Source organism: Elaeis guineensis, chromosome 12 (genome assembly GCF_000442705.2).
Source record: "Elaeis guineensis isolate ETL-2024a chromosome 12, EG11, whole genome shotgun sequence".
Classification (NCBI taxonomy): domain Eukaryota; kingdom Viridiplantae; phylum Streptophyta; class Magnoliopsida; order Arecales; family Arecaceae; genus Elaeis; species Elaeis guineensis.
This window is the reverse complement of record NC_026004.2, coordinates 23,421,395-23,443,316: the sequence shown is the minus strand read 5'-3', so window position 1 is coordinate 23,443,316 and position 21,922 is coordinate 23,421,395. Positions and strand designations below refer to the sequence as shown.

Genomic DNA, 21,922 nt, shown 5'->3' with positions numbered 1-21,922 from the left:
GGAACTAATGCCTCAAAGATTGAACTTGATGAAATTTGATTGGTAGAAAAACTGACACAATCTAGTAAACCCATAGAGTTGGACTTGATTAGATCAAATTCAGAATCTATTATAGAAACATCTTTAAGAAGATCCGATAGAGTACCACGTCAATCGGATAGATACTATAATTTTTTAGTTTGGGATAGAGATCCATTGAACTCGATGAGAACAATGAGGATCTGATCACCTATATAGATGCGATGCAGAGGTCTGACTCCGATAAGTGGCTGAAAGCCATAAAATTCGAAATGGAGTCCATGAAAGTTAATAATATATGGACATTGGTTGACCCACCTGAAGGGATAAAATCCATAGGGTATAAGTGGATCTTCAAAAGGAAGAGGGGTGCAGACGGAAAGATGGAGACTTATAAAATCCATCTGGTTGTCAAGGATTACCGTCAGCATTATGGTATTGACTATGATGAGATATTTTTTCCTATGGCAATGCTCAAATCCATTCAGATCATGCTTGCGATAGCAGTACATCTGAACTATGAAATCTGGCAAATGGATGTGAAAACAGTCTTCCTAAATGGAGAGCTAGAAGAAGAGGTGTATATGATATAACTTGAAGGTTTTATATCCACAGATGAGTCTAAGGTGTGTAAGCTTCAGAGGTCCATCTATGAACTTAAGCAGACATCTCAAAGTTGGAACATGTGTTTTGATAAAGTGATCATAACATTTGGCTTCATTAAGAATGGAGAGAAACCCTACATATACAAGTGGGTTAATAACTCTATGATAGTATTTTTTTATTTTGTATGTCGATGATATTTTCTTAATCGAGAATGACATCCCTACATTACAGAAAATAAAAATTTGATTGTCATCACAGTTCTTTATGAAGGACTTGGGAGAAGCATCCTTCATCCTTGGGATGAAGATCTATAGAGATAAATCTATAAAAAAAAATTTGGATTCTCCCAGTTGACGTACATTGATACTGTACTGAAAAAATTTAGCATGAAGAATTTCAAGAAAGACTATCATTTGATAGGCCAAAGAATTTCTCTCTCGAAAAGTGATTGTCCGACAACTCCTCAAGAAAGAGAGCGTATGAGTAGAATTTCATATGCTTCGACAGTGAGATCTATTATGTACGCCATGACATGTAAGCGATCGGACGTGGCATACTCACTAGGAGTAATGAGTAGATACCAGTCCGATCCAGGTGAGAATCACTGAAAGATCGTAAAGACCATCCTTAAGTATTGAAAAAATACTAAGGATCAGTGGCTTATCTATGGAGAATCTGACTTAAAATTTATGGGGTTTACAGACTTCAATTTTTAGTTGGATCATGATGACAGCAAGAGTGTGTTGGGATATATTTATATCCTGAATGATGGAGTAATCTGCTAAAAAAATTTCAAGCAGTACACTGTGGCCGACTCTACTTACGAGGCAGAATATATCGCAACATTCGATGCTGCAAAAAAAGCTATATGGTTACAAAAGTTCATCAATGAGCTCGAAGTGGCATCCTCTCTTGATGGCCCCATCTTGTTGTACTGCGACAGTACCGGCACTATTGCTCAAGCAAAGAAATCGAAGTCACATCAGCAGACCCAGCACATTCTAAACCACTACCACTTGGTCTGGGAGATCATGGATCGAGGTGACGTCAAGCTTCAGAAGACCAAAGTGACGTCAAGCTTTAGAAAATTAATGGAAAAAAAAATCTGACCGACCTATTTACTAAAACCTTCGGTCTCAAGGAGTTCGAAGACTACAAATCAAATATGGGTATATGATACTGTACCGATTGGCTTTAGTCCAAGTAAGAGTTGTTGAAAATTGTGTCTCAAAGTCAATCGTCAGTCTGTTGACAGTTGAGCTTATTATTATAATTATATATAAATTATTAAATTAATAAATATTATTTAATTTTTTCATCACTGTATACATCTTATTTTGAACTCCTGTTATGTGATGAAGTTCTTAGGACTATTTGATTCAATATAGAAGGATATATCGTTTAGTCCTTAAACTTTAAGTTCAGGATCAAATGATATACTATTATTAGGACAATAGCTATATCAAGTATAGATCGTTGTATGCCATGTATGTTGGTTGTCCTCTTAACCAAGGAGTATGGAGATACTGGCATGGTATGCAAATGAGACGTAGGAGTACATCTCACTGAACGTGATCAATTACTGAGCACTCTGCTATCAAGAGTAGCTCGTGAAGGATATGGGTATAAGTGTCCCTCCGATCTGAATCACCACGGTGATTTGCAAGCAACTCACTATGCTTTGGTGCCGAACTACCTAAATTGCTAATTCAGTAATGAAAGGTTTCTGAGTACAGTCAAGTACTTACGAAGTCGGTGTGTAAGTCAAGATAGAATTGATCCCTCTGAATAAGTAGGAGTTAATGTATCGATGTGTTTCAATTCAATAAAATCTTGATCGAGATAATCCATACGATGGATTTTAAAAATTAAAATATAATATGGATGACCATACCAGAGTTGACAGTTAAACCCTAGGTCACCTTGAGCATTTGGGTCAAAGAGATGAATTATACGATAACCATGTGCCAATAGGTTCTTAAATGATGCTTTACAATCTTTCGACCTATCCGGACGTCGGATATTATTACTAAATGGTCACTTTGATTAGTATAGAAAGATTATTCTTATACTACTGACTTAAGTTCGAACCTATGGGATCACACTCAAAAGAAGTTTCTGACTGATCATATGACTGATCAACGATTAAGAATCATTCTAGGATAAAACAGTCAATTCGATTAATGGTTAATCCTATGCAAAAGTTTTAATAAATCAATTTGCTAATTATTGGTGAATTGTAGGAGGATTGATTAGTAATTAGATTACTAATTAACTCAATTTAATTAAGCATTGAGTTTCGGATCAAATCTAATTGAATTGGATTCAATTTGATTTGATCCGATTAGATTATGAGATGACTTAATCTCTAAGGATGTTCGATTCCTGATATGATCAAGACTTAAGCTCAATTAATTTTTTATTTGATTAGTATTTAATCAAAGTTATTTGCTACCTAATTAGATTAGATTTAGTGGTCCAATTGGGTTTAACCTAATTTGATTAGGTTAAAAATCTAATTAGATGAAAAAATAATTCGAATTCAAATCCCTTGCTCCTCCTTTCTTTGTGTCCTCTTATTCTTCATGTGAGAAATATTTGTATGTAATTTTTTTCATACCCAGAAGCCTTTTCTACATTTTCATCTGATTCCTTTTGAATTAGAAATTGATTGGTTTAAATTTGAGTTCAAATGGATTTGAATTTGAATAAAAATCTAGAGTCCAAATTGAGTTGGACTCTCCTCTTCACGCCACCACCTTTCTCCATGCATAAAATATTTTTATGTGAGATTTTTTGCACCATTCTGATGTTGGTCAACCCCTCTCTAAGTTCATAAGATGAGGATAAAGTTTGATTCAAAATTTAATTCAAATTTGATTTGAATTAGTGATAAAGATCAACCAACATTTGAATTTGAACCGAAACTACCTCTTTTTTATCCTTATCTTTCATGGGACGCCAACCTTAAAAAGGGATCAGTTTTGTATGAGATTAAGAATGATTTTTGGCATGAGAAACCTAAGAGTAGGGACGTGAAAAGTTGAAAGTGGGTTGGACTTTCGTGCGTGAGAAACAGAGAAAGTGTTCTTCCTCTCGAGCGTGAGCTATGGATTCTAGGGTTTCAACTCTAGGTTTTGTGAGAAGAAAATACAAGAATGAGTCTTGTCAAATCTCTCCACCATCACTTTTTCGGAAATCTTCATATTCTGATCCAGAGGAGTCTGAGAGATCCGAAGAAAGGAGTTTGGATCAGCCATCCAAAGCCTTCGACACGAGCTAGCACTCCCACAAAAGAAGATTCGATCAGGACTTTAAGTGGATGATCTGTAGAGGTCGGACGACCTGTGCGGCTACTTGGTATCAGCAAAAGCTTTGTACCATGCCTACCAGCAGTGGAGATCATCGACTCACGAAAAGATGATGAGTTCTGAACTCAACCAATATGATCTAAAGGTTAGATCATATTCAGGGCATCAATGTGATCGATGCAGTTTTCTATTTTATATCATATTTTATATGTAAATTTTCATGTTATAGATCTTTAATGGTAGTTTAGATCTGATCTAAGACATGTTTAGAAGATTAAAGTATTTAATTTTTTATTATTTTACTATAAAACTTTAAAAATATATGTTTTGAACTACCTATTTTTTCTTCACTGTGAAGGAGAAAAACTTGGATTTTCATGTGGCAAATCGGGATTTAACCCTTGAGAGGAAAGCATTTTAGTCTAATCTTGATAGCCTCCAACCGCCCAATGGAAGCCCAAGATAATTAAAAGGAAGGGGGAGGTGGAGTAGTTGAGCCAAGTAGCACACTCACCTAGAAAATTTGATCCAATTTATGAGATAGAACTCTTTTGATAGTTGATGCATGATAAACACTTAATTTAAGTATTTTAAATTAAGAAATTATATTTAATTTATCTTATTTATTAAGAATTTGATGTTTCTTTCTATGTTTTACAGGAAAGGTGATCGCCGATACAAAGAGTCCGATTCATAGATCAAAAAGATTCAAGTTTGAAGAAAATTGGACTTAAAATAAAATTAAAATAAAAGAAAGATGCATCCGGTATTATAGAAAATAAAGATACTATGCAAGGAATCCAAAAAGGATATAGATGTCATTATGAAGGAACTTTTGTTTCTTTTTGGAATATATAAAAAAAAAAGGGAAAAGGGTTTCACGTGAATTTTTTTGGTTCCTGGGCGTGCGTGAATCCTTTGGCGCGTGATATGAATTCAAAAGAAAAAAGATGGCGCGTGTGAATTCAAATGAAGAACCAGGCGCGCGTGAACGCGCGTGAACACGCGGGGGCGGACGCAGGGACGGATGCGGGACGCGGCACGGACACGGGCAGAACGCGGGCAGGATGCGGGTAGGCGCGCACCGCAGACACAGTGGCGAGCAAATTAAATTTTTATTTGGAAATATTTCAAGTGGAAAGATTTGTATTTTTTTTTAGTCCCACATCGGAAAACCATGTAAAACTCCTCCCCCCTAATATCTATAAAAAGGCTTTTGTACTCCCATTAGAGGGGGGAGCCCAGAAATTCTTCTAGAGCCTTGCATAGAGGAATAGAAAGGGATTACTTCATGAGCAGCTAGGCTAGCAGTCTCGGGAGTGGAGAAGAAATTTTGTAACGACACAGAGATGGTTTATTGTTCTAAACTTTCCTGTATTTCCTTATATGCAATAAAGATTATGCTTTTTATTTAAATTATCATGAGTTCTTTATTTGCTCCCTATCATATGCTTTTATTTATGCTTTCTTGTTAGATTAATATTAGGAACAACTTTTACTTTCCGGAGACGCGTCGTGATCTACGGATACGGGACGTGCCGAGGAAAGAAGAGTTGGTTACCTAGTACTTTCCGGAGACGCGCCGTGATCTACGGGTACGGAGCGTGCCGAGGAAAGACAGATATTTTTCCTAAGATTAATCACATCTATTTAGTTAAAAAAGAGATACAACTCTGCTAGTGCAAATTAATTCAAAACTCCCGAGCTCTTTATTTTTTAATTACCTCAATTTTACGATAATTTATTTTCTAAATCAAAAACAACGCTTCTTTCTTTTAACTTGCAATCTCAACTTAGCCCAAGGTCCCTGAGGATACGATCTCGACTCATCCTACCTACGTAGTAAGTAGAGTTATTTTTGGTGCTATCAACGACTACGCATCAAATTTTGGCGCCGTTGCCGGGGATCTTGGCACGGTTGAATTAAAAAAAAAAAAAAAATTTAAAAAAAAAAAAAATACTTTTCAATTTTTATTTCTCGTTTTAAATTTTTTTTTTTTTTCAGTACTTTCTAGCTAGATAATCTTATTTGCATAATTACAGAATTACCTTGCATAACTAATTTACTATTTAGAATTTTGCTGCTTAGAATAATTTGCTACTTTTCATAGCCCAGTAATTTATTGCTTTTTAGACTTAATCACTTAAATTTATTTTCTTGCAAAATTAAAAAAAAATTAAATTAAAAAAAATAAAAAGATAAAATTATATTAAAAAAAAAAAAAAAAAACCACTGACATTTCATAACACTTAACTAAAATAGCGTAACCTCAAATATAAAAATTTCTAACTTGATTGGACACCTTGTTTATTTGCATTGCATCTCCATAATTAATCTTAAGGGCAATAACCCATTAACCAGATAAGGTGGGGATTTGATCACCCTTCCTTGGCCCACAAATCACTCCCTTGCATTTGCATAACCTAGACCTTAATTTAAAATCAACTAGACGTCAGCCCTAGAATTTCGAGCTCAATAGGATAAGAAAGCTCTAGAGTTGAACCGAGTGCGGATTGGTTAATTGCTCAGTGTCTAAGGCAAGTGATTAAAGAAAGTGGTTTTCAATTGGTTCCGTTGACTGACCTGGCCAACTTAGTTGGTGTCTAAGGAAAGCAACGAGCAGGGAACCTCCCACATCTTACGCTTACCTGGCTGAGTCAATTAGTCAGTCTTGAGCTTGGAGTGCTCAAAAGCAATCTTGAAAGTTAGGAGCTGTCTAGATCTAAGTTAACCTTAGGATAGAGAGTCTATGATTGTTTAAGTTGATTGCAATTAACATCTAAACATTAATTAATTTCTTCCTTTTCATAGATTTAAGATTCTTAGGTTCTTTTCTTTAGATTTTCTTCATTCTTTTCTCACTTTATTATAAAAATATATTAAAAAAAAAAAAAAAATTCTGTGTGTGCTCTATAGTATAATTGTAAGGTATATGCTTGGCCGTAGATCGTTACGACCAGAAATCCAACCTTTTGATCCAGAAATAGAAAGAACCTTTAGAGCCAACAGACATAAAAAGATGGATCGAAATCAGGAGAATGATCCACCCAAGCAATTGAAGGAGTACTTTACTCCTTCCACATATACCTACTCTCCTTGTATTCAAGTACCCCCTGTGGAGGCCACTCAATATGAAATTAAGTCCAGTATAATCCAAATGTTACCTTCATTTTATGGACTTAGTAATGAAGACCCTTATAAACATCTTGAAGAATTTCTTGAGATATGCTCAACTGTAAAAATTCACAACTTCTCCGATGATGCTCTTAGGTTGAAATTATTCCCTTTTTCACTTAAGGACAAAGCCAAATACTGGCTACATACTTTGGATTCCATGACTATATCAACCTGGGACCAGCTGCAAGGAGAGTTTCTCAAGAAATATTTTCCCATAGGAAAAACTAATCAAATAAGGAAAGCCATAACTAGTTTTTCTCAATTAGATGGAGAAATGTTTCATGAAACATGGGAGAGATTAAAAGACCTTATTAGAAAATGCCCCCACCATGCTGTACCCAAGTGGCAGTTAATCCAATATTTTTATGATGGGCTCTCTGAAAGACATCGACACATGGTCGATGCATCATGCGGTGGGACATTTATGCTGAAAAGTGAGGATGAGGCATGGCAACTGTTTGAAATTTTAAGTGAAAATTCATTACATCATATGTCTGCCTCTATTAGAGATAAACCCATGTTAAACTCAAAAAGAGGTGGAATATATGAAGTAGGAAATGCCATAGATATCCATCAAAAGGTAGATGAACTGTCCCAAAAATTAGATCGTCTTCTAAACACTGGACAATCCTCAATTCCACCTAATCCAATCCAAGAAGTTTGTGCATTGTGTGCAAGTCCGAACCATTTTGTTAGTGAATGCCCAGCCGCACCCCAATTTCCTGAGTTTGTGCACGAGCAGGTTCAGCAAGTCCAACAAGCTCGCAGACCAGGAAACGATCCATATTCGAACACTTATAACCCCGGCTGGAGAAACCATCCAAATTTTTCTTGGAGACCACAACCAGTGGTTGGTCCTGCCACACCTCGACCTCAATATCAAGACTCAACATATAGGCATGGACCATACCATCAATTTCAAAATGCTCCTCAACCATCTACTACTGGTCACAGTTCTGCTTTTGAGGAAAAAGTCCTGAAAGCACTAGAAAGATTAGAAGTCAACACTCAGACCCTTAACTCCCACACACAATCCATTGCTAAGCTAGAGACCCAAATAGGTCAACTAGCAACTGCATTCAGTAGGAGGGAAGGAGGAAAATTACCTAGCCAACCAGAGAGCAACCCAAGAGGGCAATTTGTGATTGAGAGTTCTAATACCCCAGAAGCTTTTTCTGAACATGCCAAATCAATCATGACTCTGAGAAGTGGGAAGGTCATTGAACACACTAGTAAAACCAATGAGACCGACCCTAAATCTCTAACCGAATCCAAATCACCCAAGAACAAGGAGGACCTAAAAATAGAGAAGGAACCAACTGCACCGGAATCATCTTACTTGCCTAAAGCCCCATTTCCGGATGCCCTGAAAGCCCCTATTCCTGCAGATAAGAAGGGAGGAAAACTCGATGAGATGTTGGAATTATTTAAGCAAGTCCAAATTAATCTTCCCCTTCTAGACGCAATCAAACAGGTCCCTGCTTATGCCAAATTTTTGAAGGATTTGTGCACCCAAAAACGTAAATCTAGATCATAAATCCCAAAGAAAGTACATCTCACTGAACAGGCTAGTTCTGTCTTCCAGCATGCCACTCCTCCAAAGCTTAAGGACCCAGGAGCCCCCATCATTTCCTGTGTTATAGGAGATTATCACATTGAAAAAGCTCTTTTGGATTTAGGGGCAAGTGTGAATCTTTTACCTAGTTCGGTGTATGAACTTTTTGGATTTGGAGAACTGAAACCCACATCAGTCACACTGCAGTTAGCCGACAGATCAATTAAGGAACCACGTGGAATGCTTGAGGATGTCTTGGTCAAGGTAGATGAGTTTTACTTTCCAGTTGATTTTCTGGTTCTCGATATGGAATTAAGTGGCAACCCCAGACAAATTCCCATTATCTTAGGACGACCCTTCCTAGCTACGGCAAATGCATGCATTAATTGTAGGACAGGAGTCATGGACGTATCGTTTGGGAATAAGAAACTAAGATTGAATGTGTTTGGTGCTTCCCAAGGACCATCAATGGATAGTTGCTTCGAAGTAGATACACTAGAAGATATTATAGAAGATGCAACACCCATAATTCTAGCACCAGACCCCTCAGATACTTGCTTGGCTCACTCTGGAGTGTGTGACTTTGAGGAATATAGGAAAGAAGTTAACATCTTGTTAGATACACCACATGATAAAACCACTCCTCCATGGACAATCAAGTATGAGCCATTGCCCACATTAGCCAGTACACCAATAGTCCCATCTTTAGAATCACCACCTACGTTAGAATTGAAACCTCTTCCTGCCACGCTTAAGTATGTATTTCTAGGACTCAATGACACCCTCCTGGCAATCATTGCATCAGACTTGACCCCTAATCAGGAAGCACAATTGGTTGGTATTCTGAAGGAACATAAAGAGGCTATCGGTTGGTCCATTGCCGATTTAAAAGGAATTGACCCCTCCATTTGCATGCATCATATTCATTTTGAGGAAAATGCCACACCCCATCGAGATATGCAGAGGAGATTGAACCCAAACATGCGTGAAGTAGTAAAGAAAGAGGTGGTAAAGTGGTTAGATGCTGGAATCATCTACCCCATATCCGATAGTAAATGGATCAGTCCCACTCAAGTAGTACCTAAAAAATCTGGTATTACTGTGGTGGAGAACGAAGAAGGTGAACTACTTCCAACTCGCATATCATCTGGATGGCGAGTATGCATAGATTATAGAAAACTGAATGCCGTTACTAGGAAGGATCATTTTCCATTGCCCTTCATCGATCAAATCCTAGAACGGTTAGCAGGACAAAGTTTCTACTGTTTTCTTGATGGTTATTCAGGGTACAATCAAGTACCTGTATTTCCGGATGATCAAGAAAAGACGACCTTCACTTGCCCCTATGGCACCTTCGCTTTTCGGCGTATGCCATTTGGGCTTTGCAATGCACCTGCTACATTTCAACAGTGCATACTGGCCATTTTTTCGGATATGGTGGACAAATGTCTTGAAGTTTTTATGGATGATTTTTCTGTGTTTGGAACCACCTTTGAGGATTGTCTCCATAATCTTTCAAAAGTTCTTAAACGGTGTATGGAGACAAATCTTGTCCTAAGTTGGGAAAAGAGCCATTTCATGGTGCGAAAAAAAATTGTATTATGACATATTATTTCTGAAAAAGGGATCGAGGTAGATAAAGCCAAAGTTGAGGTCATTTCAAAACTACCACCCCCTACTTCGGTCCGACAAATACGATCTTTCTTAGGTCATGCCGGATTTTATAGACGCTTCATCAAAGACTTTAGCAAGATTTCAAGACCCTTGTGCAATCTGTTGGCCAAGGATACACCTTTTGTCTTTGATGAAGATTGTTTGAAAGCATTCAACACATTACGAACAGCCCTGACAACAGCACCCATAATAAAACCCCCTGACTGGTCCATTCCATTTGAGATTATGTGTGATGCCTCTGACTTTGCAATAGGTGCCGTCTTAGGCCAAAAAATCAATAAGGAGCCACATGTGATCTATTATGCTAGCAAGACTCCTTCCGATGCCCAATTAAACTACACCACAACAGAAAAAGAGCTACTAGCAGTAGTGTTTGCCCTTGAAAAATTTCGTTCATATCTGTTAGGGTCTAAGGTTCTAGTTTACTCTGATCATGCGGCTCTGAAACATCTCCTCTCAAAAAAGATACTAAACCGCGTTTGATCAGATGGATCCTTCTTTTACAAGAATTTGATCTGGAAATTCGAGATAAGAAGGGTTCTGAGAATGTGGTAGCTGATCACATCTCCAGGATCTTAGTTGAACACACGATAGGCATAGATGAGGTCAAAGAAAAATTTCCTGACGAACAACTTTTCGCAATCTCCTCTAGCCATCCTCCATGGTTTGCCCATATTGTCAATTACTTGTCAACAGGACAAGTACCTTCTCACTGGACAAAACAAGAAAAGGATCGATTTTTCTCACAAATTAAACATTATTTCTGGGAAGAACCTGAACTATTCAAATACTGTCCTGACCAAGTTATTCGCCGTTGTGTCCCCGAGAGTGAATTCCAAAGCATTCTCACTTTTTGCCATTCTTCGGCATGTGGGGGACATTTTAGTGGAAGAAAAACTGCAGCAAAAGTACTGCAGAGTGGGTTTTATTGGCCAACGCTTTTCAAGGATGCACATGAATTTGGCCGAAGTTGTCTGCGATGTCAGCAAACAGAAAATTTATCCAAGAAGGATATGATGCCGCTGACCCCCATTTTAGTAGTAGAAATCTTCGATGTTTGGGGGATTGATTTCATGGGACCTTTTCCAGCCTCATTTGGATTTGAATATATTCTGGTGGCAGTTGATTACGTATCAAAATGGGTGGAGGCAATAGCTACACGGACTAATGATAATAAAATTGTAATTAGTTTTATCCAACGAAACATCATTAGTCGATTTGGCTTCCCAAGGGTGATCATTAGTGATGGGGGGACTCATTTTACGAATAAACACTTTGAAGCACTTATGAAAAAATATAATATTTCACACAAAGTGGCCACACCATATCACCCCCAAACTAATGGTCAGGTAGAGGTGTCAAATAGGGAGATTAAACATATCCTAGAAAAGACGGTTAGGCCCGATAGAAAGGATTGGTCTCTTCGCTTAGACGATGCATTATGGGCTTACCGTACTGCTTTTAAAACACCCATAGGAATGTCTCCCTATCGACTTGTATTCGGAAAAGCTTGTCATTTGCCGGTGGAATTGGAACATCGTGCATTTTGGGCCATACGGCAATTTAACTTTGATATGAAAAATGCAGGTTCTAATAGGAGACTCCAATTAAATGAACTTGAAGAGCTACGCAATGAAGCATATGAGAGTGTCAAAATTTATAAGGCTCGAACTAAAGCATATCATGATAAATTTATTGCACGAAAAATGTTCGAGCCTAATCAAAAAGTTTGGCTCTTCAATTCTAGGTTGCGTCTGTTTCCTGGAAAACTTCGCTCACGTTGGGACGGACCTTTCATTGTAACTCAGGTATTTCCTCATGGAGCTATCGAACTCAAAAACCCTAAACAGGGGAACACTTTTAAAGTGAACGGTCAACGATTGAAACCTTACATAGATGGAATTAGTGATGGAGAATTAATTGAAACTGTTGATTTAGTGGATCCAAAACTGCCATAATACTCAATTCAGTCTGGCTGAAGACGTAAAACTTAGCGCTTGTTGGGAGGCAACCCAATGATTTCATTTTTTTTTTTTACTTTATCGCAGCTGCAGGAATTTAGAACAAGAGCCTATTAATCAATGAAGCTATCTTCAACTTTCGAAGCAAAAATTATCTCAGGTGCACTCTCTCCTTTTATTTTCTTTGCTTTTCTACTCCATTGAGGACAATGTAGATTAAGTTGGGGGGAGGGAAAATTAATCAAATCCTCGAGTATGGTATCCTCGAGTATGGTCAGAAATAATTAGTTTTGTGTATTCAAATTTTATTTTGATTAAGAGTCAATTAGGCATCCTAATAAATGAATGATTAACGGTCAAGATAATTTGAGAGATACTGAGGAATAAATTATTAAGAAAACCCAATGAATGGTAGGGTTTGAACTAGACCAAATTTTAGGAGTGATTCTACAACCCTCTTCTTACTGATCTCAATAAAGAATCTGCTTCATGAAAAATTGGGTGGAAAGATCGAGGTATGCAAAACTTCTCCTTAAAAAAAAAAAAAAAAAAAAAAAAAAAAAAAAAAAACAGAGAGAGAAAAACAACATTGGTCTCCTACTGAGTAACCGGGCCCTTTCGCCTAAGTAAGCGTTGTGGTTCGCGTAAAAAGGTAGGCAATGTTATATATATATATATATATATAAAAAAAAAGGGGGGGGACTAAATTGCAAGAAGATAATAAACCTCTTTTCCATTAAGTTAGAGGATTTAAAGAGTAAAGTGGGGAGTTGGTGAAAGAAAAGCTCTGAAATTTTTTTTTAGTTAAAACTCAGCCACTAATTGGGTCAAATTGATAATCCAATGAAATATCTCTTTAATGGTCTGACCAAGTAACATCTACCTTTTGGGATGCCTAATCTACTTTTTATTCAAAATCAAGTCGGTACACAATGCTGATATATCTATTTTACTCGAGGACGAGCAAAATGCAAGTTGGGGGGTGTGATAAACACTTAATTTAAGTATTTTAAATTAAGAAATTATATTTAATTTATCTTATTTATTAAGAATTTGATGTTTCTTTCTATGTTTTACAGGAAAGGTGATCGCCGATACAAAGAGTCCGATTCATAGATCAAAAAGATTCAAGTTTGAAGAAAATTGGACTTAAAATAAAATTAAAATAAAAGAAAGACGCATCCGGTATTATAGAAAATAAAGATACTATGCAAGGAATCCAAAAAGGATATAGATGTCATTATGAAGGAACTTTTGTTTCTTTTTGGAATATATAAAAAAAAAAGGGAAAAGGGTTTCACGTGAATTTTTTTGGTTCCTGGGCGTGCGTGAATCCTTTGGCGCGTGATATGAATTCAAAAGAAAAAAGATGGCGCGTGTGAATTCAAATGAAGAACCAGGCGCGCGTGAACGCGCGTGAACACGCGGGGGCGGACGCAGGGACGGATGCGGGACGCGGCACGGACACGGGCAGAATGCGGGCAGGATGCGGGTAGGCGCGCACCGCAGACACAGTGGCGAGCAAATTAAATTTTTATTTGGAAATATTTCAAGTGGAAAGATTTGTATTTTTTTTTAGTCCCACATCGAAAAACCATGTAAAACTCCTCCCCTCTAATATCTATAAAAAGGCTTTTGTACTCCCATTAGAGGGGGGAGCCCAGAAATTCTTCTAGAGCCTTGCATAGAGGAATAGAAAGGGATTACTTCATGAGCAGCTAGGCTAGCAGTCTCGGGAGTGGAGAAGAAATTTTGTAACGACACAGAGATGGTTTATTGTTCTAAACTTTCCTGTATTTCCTTATATGCAATAAAGATTATGCTTTTTATTTAAATTATCATGAGTTCTTTATTTGCTCCCTATCATATGCTTTTATTTATGCTTTCTTGTTAGATTAATATTAGGAACAACTTTTACTTTCCGGAGACGCGTCGTGATCTACGGATACGGGGCGTGCCGAGGAAAGAAGAGTTGGTTACCTAGTACTTTCCGGAGACGCGCCGTGATCTACGGGTACGGAGCGTGCCGAGGAAAGACAGGTATTTTTCCTAAGATTAATCACATCTATTTAGTTAAAAAAGAGATACAACTCTGCTAGTGCAAATTAATTCAAAACTCCCGAGCTCTTTGTTTTTTAATTACCTCAATTTTACGATAATTTATTTTCTAAATCAAAAACAACGCTTCTTTCTTTTAACTTGCAATCTCAACTTAGCCCAAGGTCCCTGAGGATACGATCTCGACTCATCCTACCTACGTAGTAAGTAGAGTTATTTTTGGTGCTATCAACGACTACGCATCAATGCATAAGCCAGAGATCTGTTCAAAACAATAAAAAATGAGTTTCAGAGTGGCAATATTTTTCTTGCTAGTACGAAAAGAAGATTAGGGTATTATCAACATATTGAATGATTTTTGTGCCGTCAAGAAGCCAAGGATTTTCAAGCCCTTCAAAAACCCCTTCCAAGGAGGCCTTGTTAAGCATCCGACATAGGAGGTTAATAGCTAAGATAAATAAGAAAAAGGATAGAGGATCGTCTTGCTTGACACCATGGCGATAGAAGATCCAATCTCCCAATTGGCCATTTGCGTGCACAGCCACTTTTTTAGAAGAGCAAAGGAGATTGCGAATCCAACTAACTTATTTCTCAGGAAAACCATGCAAGGACAGAACTTTAATAATGTAGGCAGAAATAAGCTGATCGGAAGAGAATAATTGAAACTACTGCAAATATAGGCCTAACTCTAAGTAGATGCACCTTCAATCTAGGATGGACCAAATAAACTCTCTATGTGACGTATGCAGATTTTCAATTAAAAAAACTCGGTGAAATCTCTGCCAAACTTGAATAACATAGGATCTCTTGGAGGGATGGAGCTATGAAAGTAAATTATTAGGAAAGACATGAGCCAATGGCATGTTAAATTGTTGGATTTAAGCGTGGGATGTCTTCCACCGAATTTTTTATTTCATTAAAGGTTGCAATTTCTGAAAAAATAATAATATTAAAAAAAGAAAAAAAAAAAAGCAAAATGACATCAAGCTTGCGTGCCTTGTCAATGAGTTGATAGGTCCTCCCTGCTTTTACATCAAAAAGCTAGCATGCGGTGCCTAAAGTTTGAATTTTATTATCTCAATATATATTGCCTTCTGATTCATAATGGATTAGATTTATATGTGCACTGTTTTTGCTTGTTTATCCTAATGTTTATAATGTGTGGAAAAATAAGACTGCAACTATGTTAATATTACAACGCACTAATGCACTTGAATGACTTGATAGGAGATAAGTATGGCCCGTTAAGATAACTATAGAAAAAAGACTGAGAATAAAAGAGTTCAAAGGTCAATGTCAACAAAGTATGGACGTAATTGCGCCATTATAGGCTATAATGGTGATGGCTTGAAATGGCCAGGTTCCTAGGAGGTCATGAGACGCAACAAAACAACAATCTGCTATTAGAAAAAGAGGAAAACCTACTTTTTATTATTAGATTTTTTTTCTGTTCTTTTGTTTTTTATGCTCTTTTTATTTTATTTTTATTCATTTAATATTACTTTTGTTTGTGTTAAATTAATTTTATATTTTATTTTCTGCATTCTAATCAATTTAGTTTGAGTTCTTTCCACTTCCGCGCCCACATGCTAGTTGTTAATATTGTAAAGAATAACACTCATTTCTTTTTACCTAGGTCAGTTTTTTGACTGGATTTTCATTAAAAAAAAAAAAAAAAGAAAGAAAGAAAAAGCAGAATAGTGGTTATGAATTGTTACGACGGAGTAATATGGTAATGGATAAAACTTTCATGATCGAATCGAACATGGAAGGAATTATGATCGGACTGTCATTGCCTGTCACATCTCCAAAACACACCGCGTGTACTTATGCGCACATTAAAATACTAAAAAAATAAGAATAAATAAACTCTCGAAATATCTAAACATTTGATAAACATCACATAACTCTTTAGGATTTATCTATTCTTATTTTCTTAGTATTTTAACGCGTGCACAGCGTGCTTCGGAGATGTGGCAGACGGTGATGGTCCGACTATAATTTCTTTCATGGTTGCTCTGACTATAGAAATTTTATCTGACTTATTTGATGATATGATTTAGGGAAGACCTAAGCCAGAGATTTATCATATATGGGGGTGTGTGTTCTCTTAACAGTGAGATGATTAAGGATGGGCGATTACAATAGAATATATGATGTACTTTAAATGTCTACTGTATAAGCGTATAGCATGAAGGTGAATTCTCTGAAATTGTAATAGTATTTTGGTACTAAAATATTATGGGGTGCCTATTTTGTGCCGTGTGCAGAGAGAATTAGTGTGATCAGTTCTGGAATTGGTGCAATACATGGGAGTGGCTGAATGCTGATATTGCCAAGCCTGCATAATAAACACCGAGGAAACTGCTAGTGTCTACTAATGTGCTGAGAGAATCTAAATGATCGATCGACCGGATATTATTTGGAGAAGATTCCAGATGATTTTTGTTATTTTGCAACAGCTGTTGTGATAAGAGATTCTTTTTGAGTGAGATGATGGAGAAGCTTCCTAGAGCTAAAGCATTTTGTTTCAAGGAGTTGGGTTCGTCAGTGAAGACTTCTGTGGTTGAGAGCAAAAGAAGCTGGAGGTGTCCTCCCAATGGAACAAAAAAGAAGAGCTAGATGGGGCTACCTTAGCCTTCAATATGCCTTGCCGTCCAAAAAGAAAAGGAAGCAGGGAGGACAGTATTGATTATCTCAGTGAGTGGCGAAGAGAAAGCAGCAGCCTTCAACTTTTGACATGTAATGGCACATAAAGAAAGATTCTGTGTGATCTCTAGGCTCAAGTCGTTGTTGCTACGACGTACAGGATGGTATGATTATTAGTTTAACTAATGTTTCAATGTTGCAGATATTCCCACATAATGAAAATATATATAATAGTCCAGTTCAATATTTTGGATTGGATTTTTTCAGAGAACAAAACAGCAGTTCATATAGCAGCAATCATTAAAAGAAAAAAATAATGAAAAACAATAACATCATTATTTCGATTGTACGTCACTTTCACTGAACTAGAAGTAATTTTTCAGGTGAGATGGACATTTAAATTTAAAGAATATTGCTTTCTTCAAATAAATCAAATAATGGCTAGCTGCTCTTTTCGTTATATAAGAGCTAAATAATAGAAATTATTTTTAAAATCCTGTAACGAATACATAATATCACGAAATGCTTCCAAAAACATTTTAGCAACCATTAGGAACATTATAACGATCGAAATTTAATACCATGACCTTAACTGTCTGATAAAGTAATTGTTTTACGTCATGCAAGATTGATCAATATTCATCATCATCAGGGAAGTAGAAGCATATAGTTGTCCAAACAATTTTTTGAGCGACAGAGTTTCTTTTACTTTATAGTCATTTTTATTGTACATTTTTTTTATCTGACAAAGGCAAAGAAATAGAGTTTATTTCGGATAAAATTTTGTTATATAGTTGATGCTGGTGGCTTTGGTGCAGGCAAGGAGAATAAGGTAGGGCTTAGAAGTCAAAAGAAGTCATCATTATTCTGTTTTGATTCTTAGATGCTGAAGAGTAAGCCTCGGCTCCAGTTGCCGCACAAGTATCCAAACTATGAAAATGACACCACATCCGACGCTAGTCCTTGTCCAAACCCACCACGCCGACCCACCCCCACCTCTCTCTCTCTCTCTCTCTCCAAGCATAGATGTGATAAAAATTACAGTTGAGCTATTACTATAGTTCTGAAAATATTTAAATCCAATTACAAGGTCCAAGCATGGTTTCTGTTCAATTATATTTTCATATGTTTTCAATTATATACAACACAACGAATTTCTTTGTACTTATCTTCGAATCATACTCCTATTGCTGGATTGCTCTACATTCACCTAACAAACTACAAATTATTGGGCCTAACCTCATCTATAATGGAGATGAGACTGATAAGATGCACTACCAACTGTGTCCCAAAAAACCTCCATATTTGAAGAAACCAATCATAAACTCAAAACAAAGATAAATCAGTGCAAGAGACAAAGATGGTTTACACATGAATAGGGTGACTCAAGTCAGTCCCTCTCTTTCTCAAATATATACTAATAATCGGATACTACAGGGCGCAAATTAACGAGCACGCCACTCTAATGTCTACATATCCAACCCATGCAATTTCTCATGAGCTTGGTATCAGAAATCATTACAAAATCCATCAAACCAACCAGCAGCAGCAGCAGCAGAAGAAGAAGAAGAAGAAGTAGAAGAAGCCTCAGCTTCTCATCGAAGCGAAGATGTCAGCGACCGGAAGACTACCTCCTCGCATGGGATGGTGAGGCCCATGTGGTGGCGAAAGCCGAACTCCTCCTCAGCCTGGCGAAGGAGGCGCTGGAACTCAGGATGACTGAGATAAGATATAGGAACAATGAACCTGCTCCTGTTCTCCCCCACGTACACCGCAAAGTGGCCCTTCGGCACATCGTCCGGCAGCCCCTCCTCCTCTCCACCACCACCCAACCCCTGCTTCCTCCCAAGGCTGGAACACCTCTTCAGTATCTGCTTCAATACCATCGTTTGGGAAAGCTTGTTGTGCTTCCTAAGAGTCATTATCTTTTACCTTTTCTCCTTGTGAGGTTTTTTTTGATAGATAAGAGAGGTGGACTGAAAGGAGAGGAAGGAGGAGATACAGAGTGAGAATGTGAGTGGTGGGAGGGTGGGGAGGGTGTGAGTGGGGTATTTATGGGAAGGGGGAGAGGGGCAGGAGCATGTGGGTGGGGTGAGAGGGGGGAGGACAAGAGAGGACTAGTGGGTTTGGGGGTTGGGCTGGGGCCAAGGACATGCTGGACCTGGCTCTCTGGTGGCCTTGTTAACCTTCCCAAGGACAGGCATGACCCTCACTTTTTCATGTACATGTGTAGATCCAGTTGCAAGTTGCGACCCCCCCCCCCCCATCATTTTGTGCCTTGACATTGAAATCTGGACGTGGGGGAGTCCAAATTTGTAGGTGGAGTAATAATTTGCTAAGTGTGGTTTTGTTGCATATGAATTTAGGATTAGGTTGCAGTTGCATGCCTACAATCATAACTAATCATAATGTCCTGTATGTATGTACTGTGTCATCGAGCATCGGATGGCTCATGCAAGTCGCGACGCAACACGTGTGATGCACCATGGTTGTATCTGCTGGTAGATAATGCTGAGCTAAATATTTTTCGAATTTTACTACCCACAATTCTAATTTTTATTTTGCCCTCTGTTCGATTAAATTTTGTTCTCGCCTTCAATTTCACAGTTAATCGTAAAAGATCAATGGTACCCAAGGCAGAAATTTTACATAAAAATTGTTACATAAGGGAGGGATAGATTAATTTTCTCTCTATTTCTTCTCTCGTTAGCAAGCTAGTATGAGATGTCCGTTGCTGGTGATAGAAGAACCAGTGCAGTGGTTACACATGAAACAAAATCATAAATGCTGTATAAAATAATACTTCTCTTAGTTGTACAACAAAGAAGAAAAGAAAAGCACTCTCTTTCTTCCATCCGCCTGAAATATTATCTTTAATGAACTCTGGATGACAAGTTTGTCTTCTTATTTGCTTTTCCTTTTTTCCTTTTTGTTCTTTTCCTCACCTCTGAAATTGGATTGTTTGGTCCAGCATTTCGGTGCAATACAGATCACAGATGGCTTCTTTAAATAATTGTTGACATCACCTAGTGGACAGTCACATGAATGGCTAGAATAGGCTAAATGCCTTGTTGTTGTGGGGAGAAAAACCTAATAATCTCTAGTTTCCAGATGTTAACACATCTTGAAGGCTGTATCCTTGATAATAACAATAACAACAATGGTTAGTGCTCACTGCTGCTTTGCCTCCCCCAATTTTGACTACTGACTGGTCCCATCATTTAAAAAGTCCTCTTTTCTTGACACTAGTAAAGCAAAAGAATAAAGAGTCATACCCTTCATAAACTAATACAGATCTGCTTTGGGTAAAATCAAACAACCAGTAGCTTGATAGGTATTACAATATGACTAGACTCCCACTTCAAAATGAACCTAACTTCGCCTCTCCCAAAAAGGTGGTGACTCCTTACTTTCCACTGTCAAGGATAGACATTTTAATAGTGTCACTGCAAAGTTTTAATTCCCATAAAGCCTCCATAAATTTCCCGTGAGTAGTTTCTTTCCCACCATACTTTTAACCAAGGCAGTTTTCTGTTGGTCCTTTCCTAGACCATGGATGAGAAAGAAGAGAGAGAGTACAATTATATTTTTGCAGTTAAAGTCACGGATGATGAAGGGTGGTGGGCCGTACTGGGGTACTGGACAGTACCACCAGAATTTGGGGGGGTGGGGGGTGGGGGGCGGAGAGAGAGATGGAGCAGAAGCCATGTGGTGTCTTCTGCTCTTGTCTCGTTTAAACTCCATTACCATATGGTTACTGGGTGGTAAAATGAGTTTAACCTAGTGGAGTAACTTTGAAACAAAGAAATTTCAAAAAAAAATAAAAAATAAAAATAAATTTACTCCATCGCTCTTAAAGAATAATTTATCCATGCTAAAGCAGATTAAAGAGACAAAAAAAAAAAAGAAAGAAGCCATGCATGCAACATGTGTGCAGTTTGGGATATTTCACCACTTTATATGCGATAACCCCAATCAAACAGGATTTTGAAGCCTGATTTAGTGTCCTTTTTGGCTTAATCTGTTTCATTTCCTAGTAATCTTAATCTGTTTCATTTCCTAGTAATCTAAGTGTTTTGTGAGTGTACTATAGGTTGCAAATGCTCTCCCACAACCTAGTATTGAGACTGGATATTTTAGTTCTTTATCTTTTATTGTTGGAATGTTGGCAAGAGCAAACCTTACACTTTGTTACTTTTTCTAGTGCTTTACTTACTGGAAGTGGTTTTCAGACTGGACTAGATAAGAAAAGGAAAAGGTGTACATGACATAAAGGGCAGGAATGAAGCAAGCATTGCATGTAAAGTATTTGTCCTTCCAGGTACCAGCCAGATGGACACATATGAGCTGCTAATGGAGCCTGGATATGAATCACCTTTAACCATTATCTTCCATTTTTTTATTGGCCAAATCACATTCCATCCACCCATGCGATGTCTCACTTTAGCTTGGCTACAAAGGCAAGCATGATGACAACAACTAGTAGATGGGATGATTTGGCTATTGACCATCTCACTGATAAATTTTATCATGGCCAGTTGGATTTTAGCTTTATCTACCAAATTTTACTTTCCCTTTCCCATGTAGAAGTTAAAAGGTCATTCTTCGATCCTATTGATAATTAAGGCGAGATCAACTTTACCAAGGCTTTTACACCTTTTATCTTACTTTATTTTATATGTCTTATTCATTACATAATAATAGGCTGGATCCTTTTAGGTTATCTATTAGTTTTGCCCCGAAGAACAAACTTACCAGATACACATTAATCATTGCTTATGCCCAAAGCTATATGGTCTACAAGTCAAAAATTCATCACATACTGAAATCACAATATTTATAATAATTTGTGCTTTCTAGGGTTTTCAAGGTCTGCTAGATTAATAGTAAAAAATAATATATTTCAACTCAG

General features: G+C 37.4%; 1 protein-coding gene and 1 non-coding gene across 2 annotated transcripts; both read right to left on the bottom strand.

The window, feature by feature from the left end:
• Positions 1-7,342: 7,342 nt before the first annotated feature.
• LOC140853033 (small nucleolar RNA R71) lies at positions 7,343-7,448 on the bottom strand. The gene has a single exon (XR_012136111.1). It is a non-coding gene; the product is annotated as a small nucleolar RNA R71 (small nucleolar RNA).
• Positions 7,449-18,294: 10,846 nt separating this feature from the next.
• Positions 18,295-19,049, bottom strand: LOC105054666 (protein SMALL AUXIN UP-REGULATED RNA 51). The gene has a single exon (XM_010936239.3). It carries the CDS (start codon positions 18,930-18,932, stop codon positions 18,606-18,608), a length of 327 nt encoding a protein of 108 aa, XP_010934541.1. The 5' UTR covers positions 18,933-19,049; the 3' UTR covers positions 18,295-18,605.
• Positions 19,050-21,922: the final 2,873 nt, after the last annotated feature.

Bases quoted from the DNA above. Each gene is read 5' to 3' on its own strand.
- LOC105054666 (XM_010936239.3), bottom strand. From the start codon at position 18,932: ATGACTCTTAGGAAGCACAACAAGCTTTCCCAAACGATGGTATTGAAG.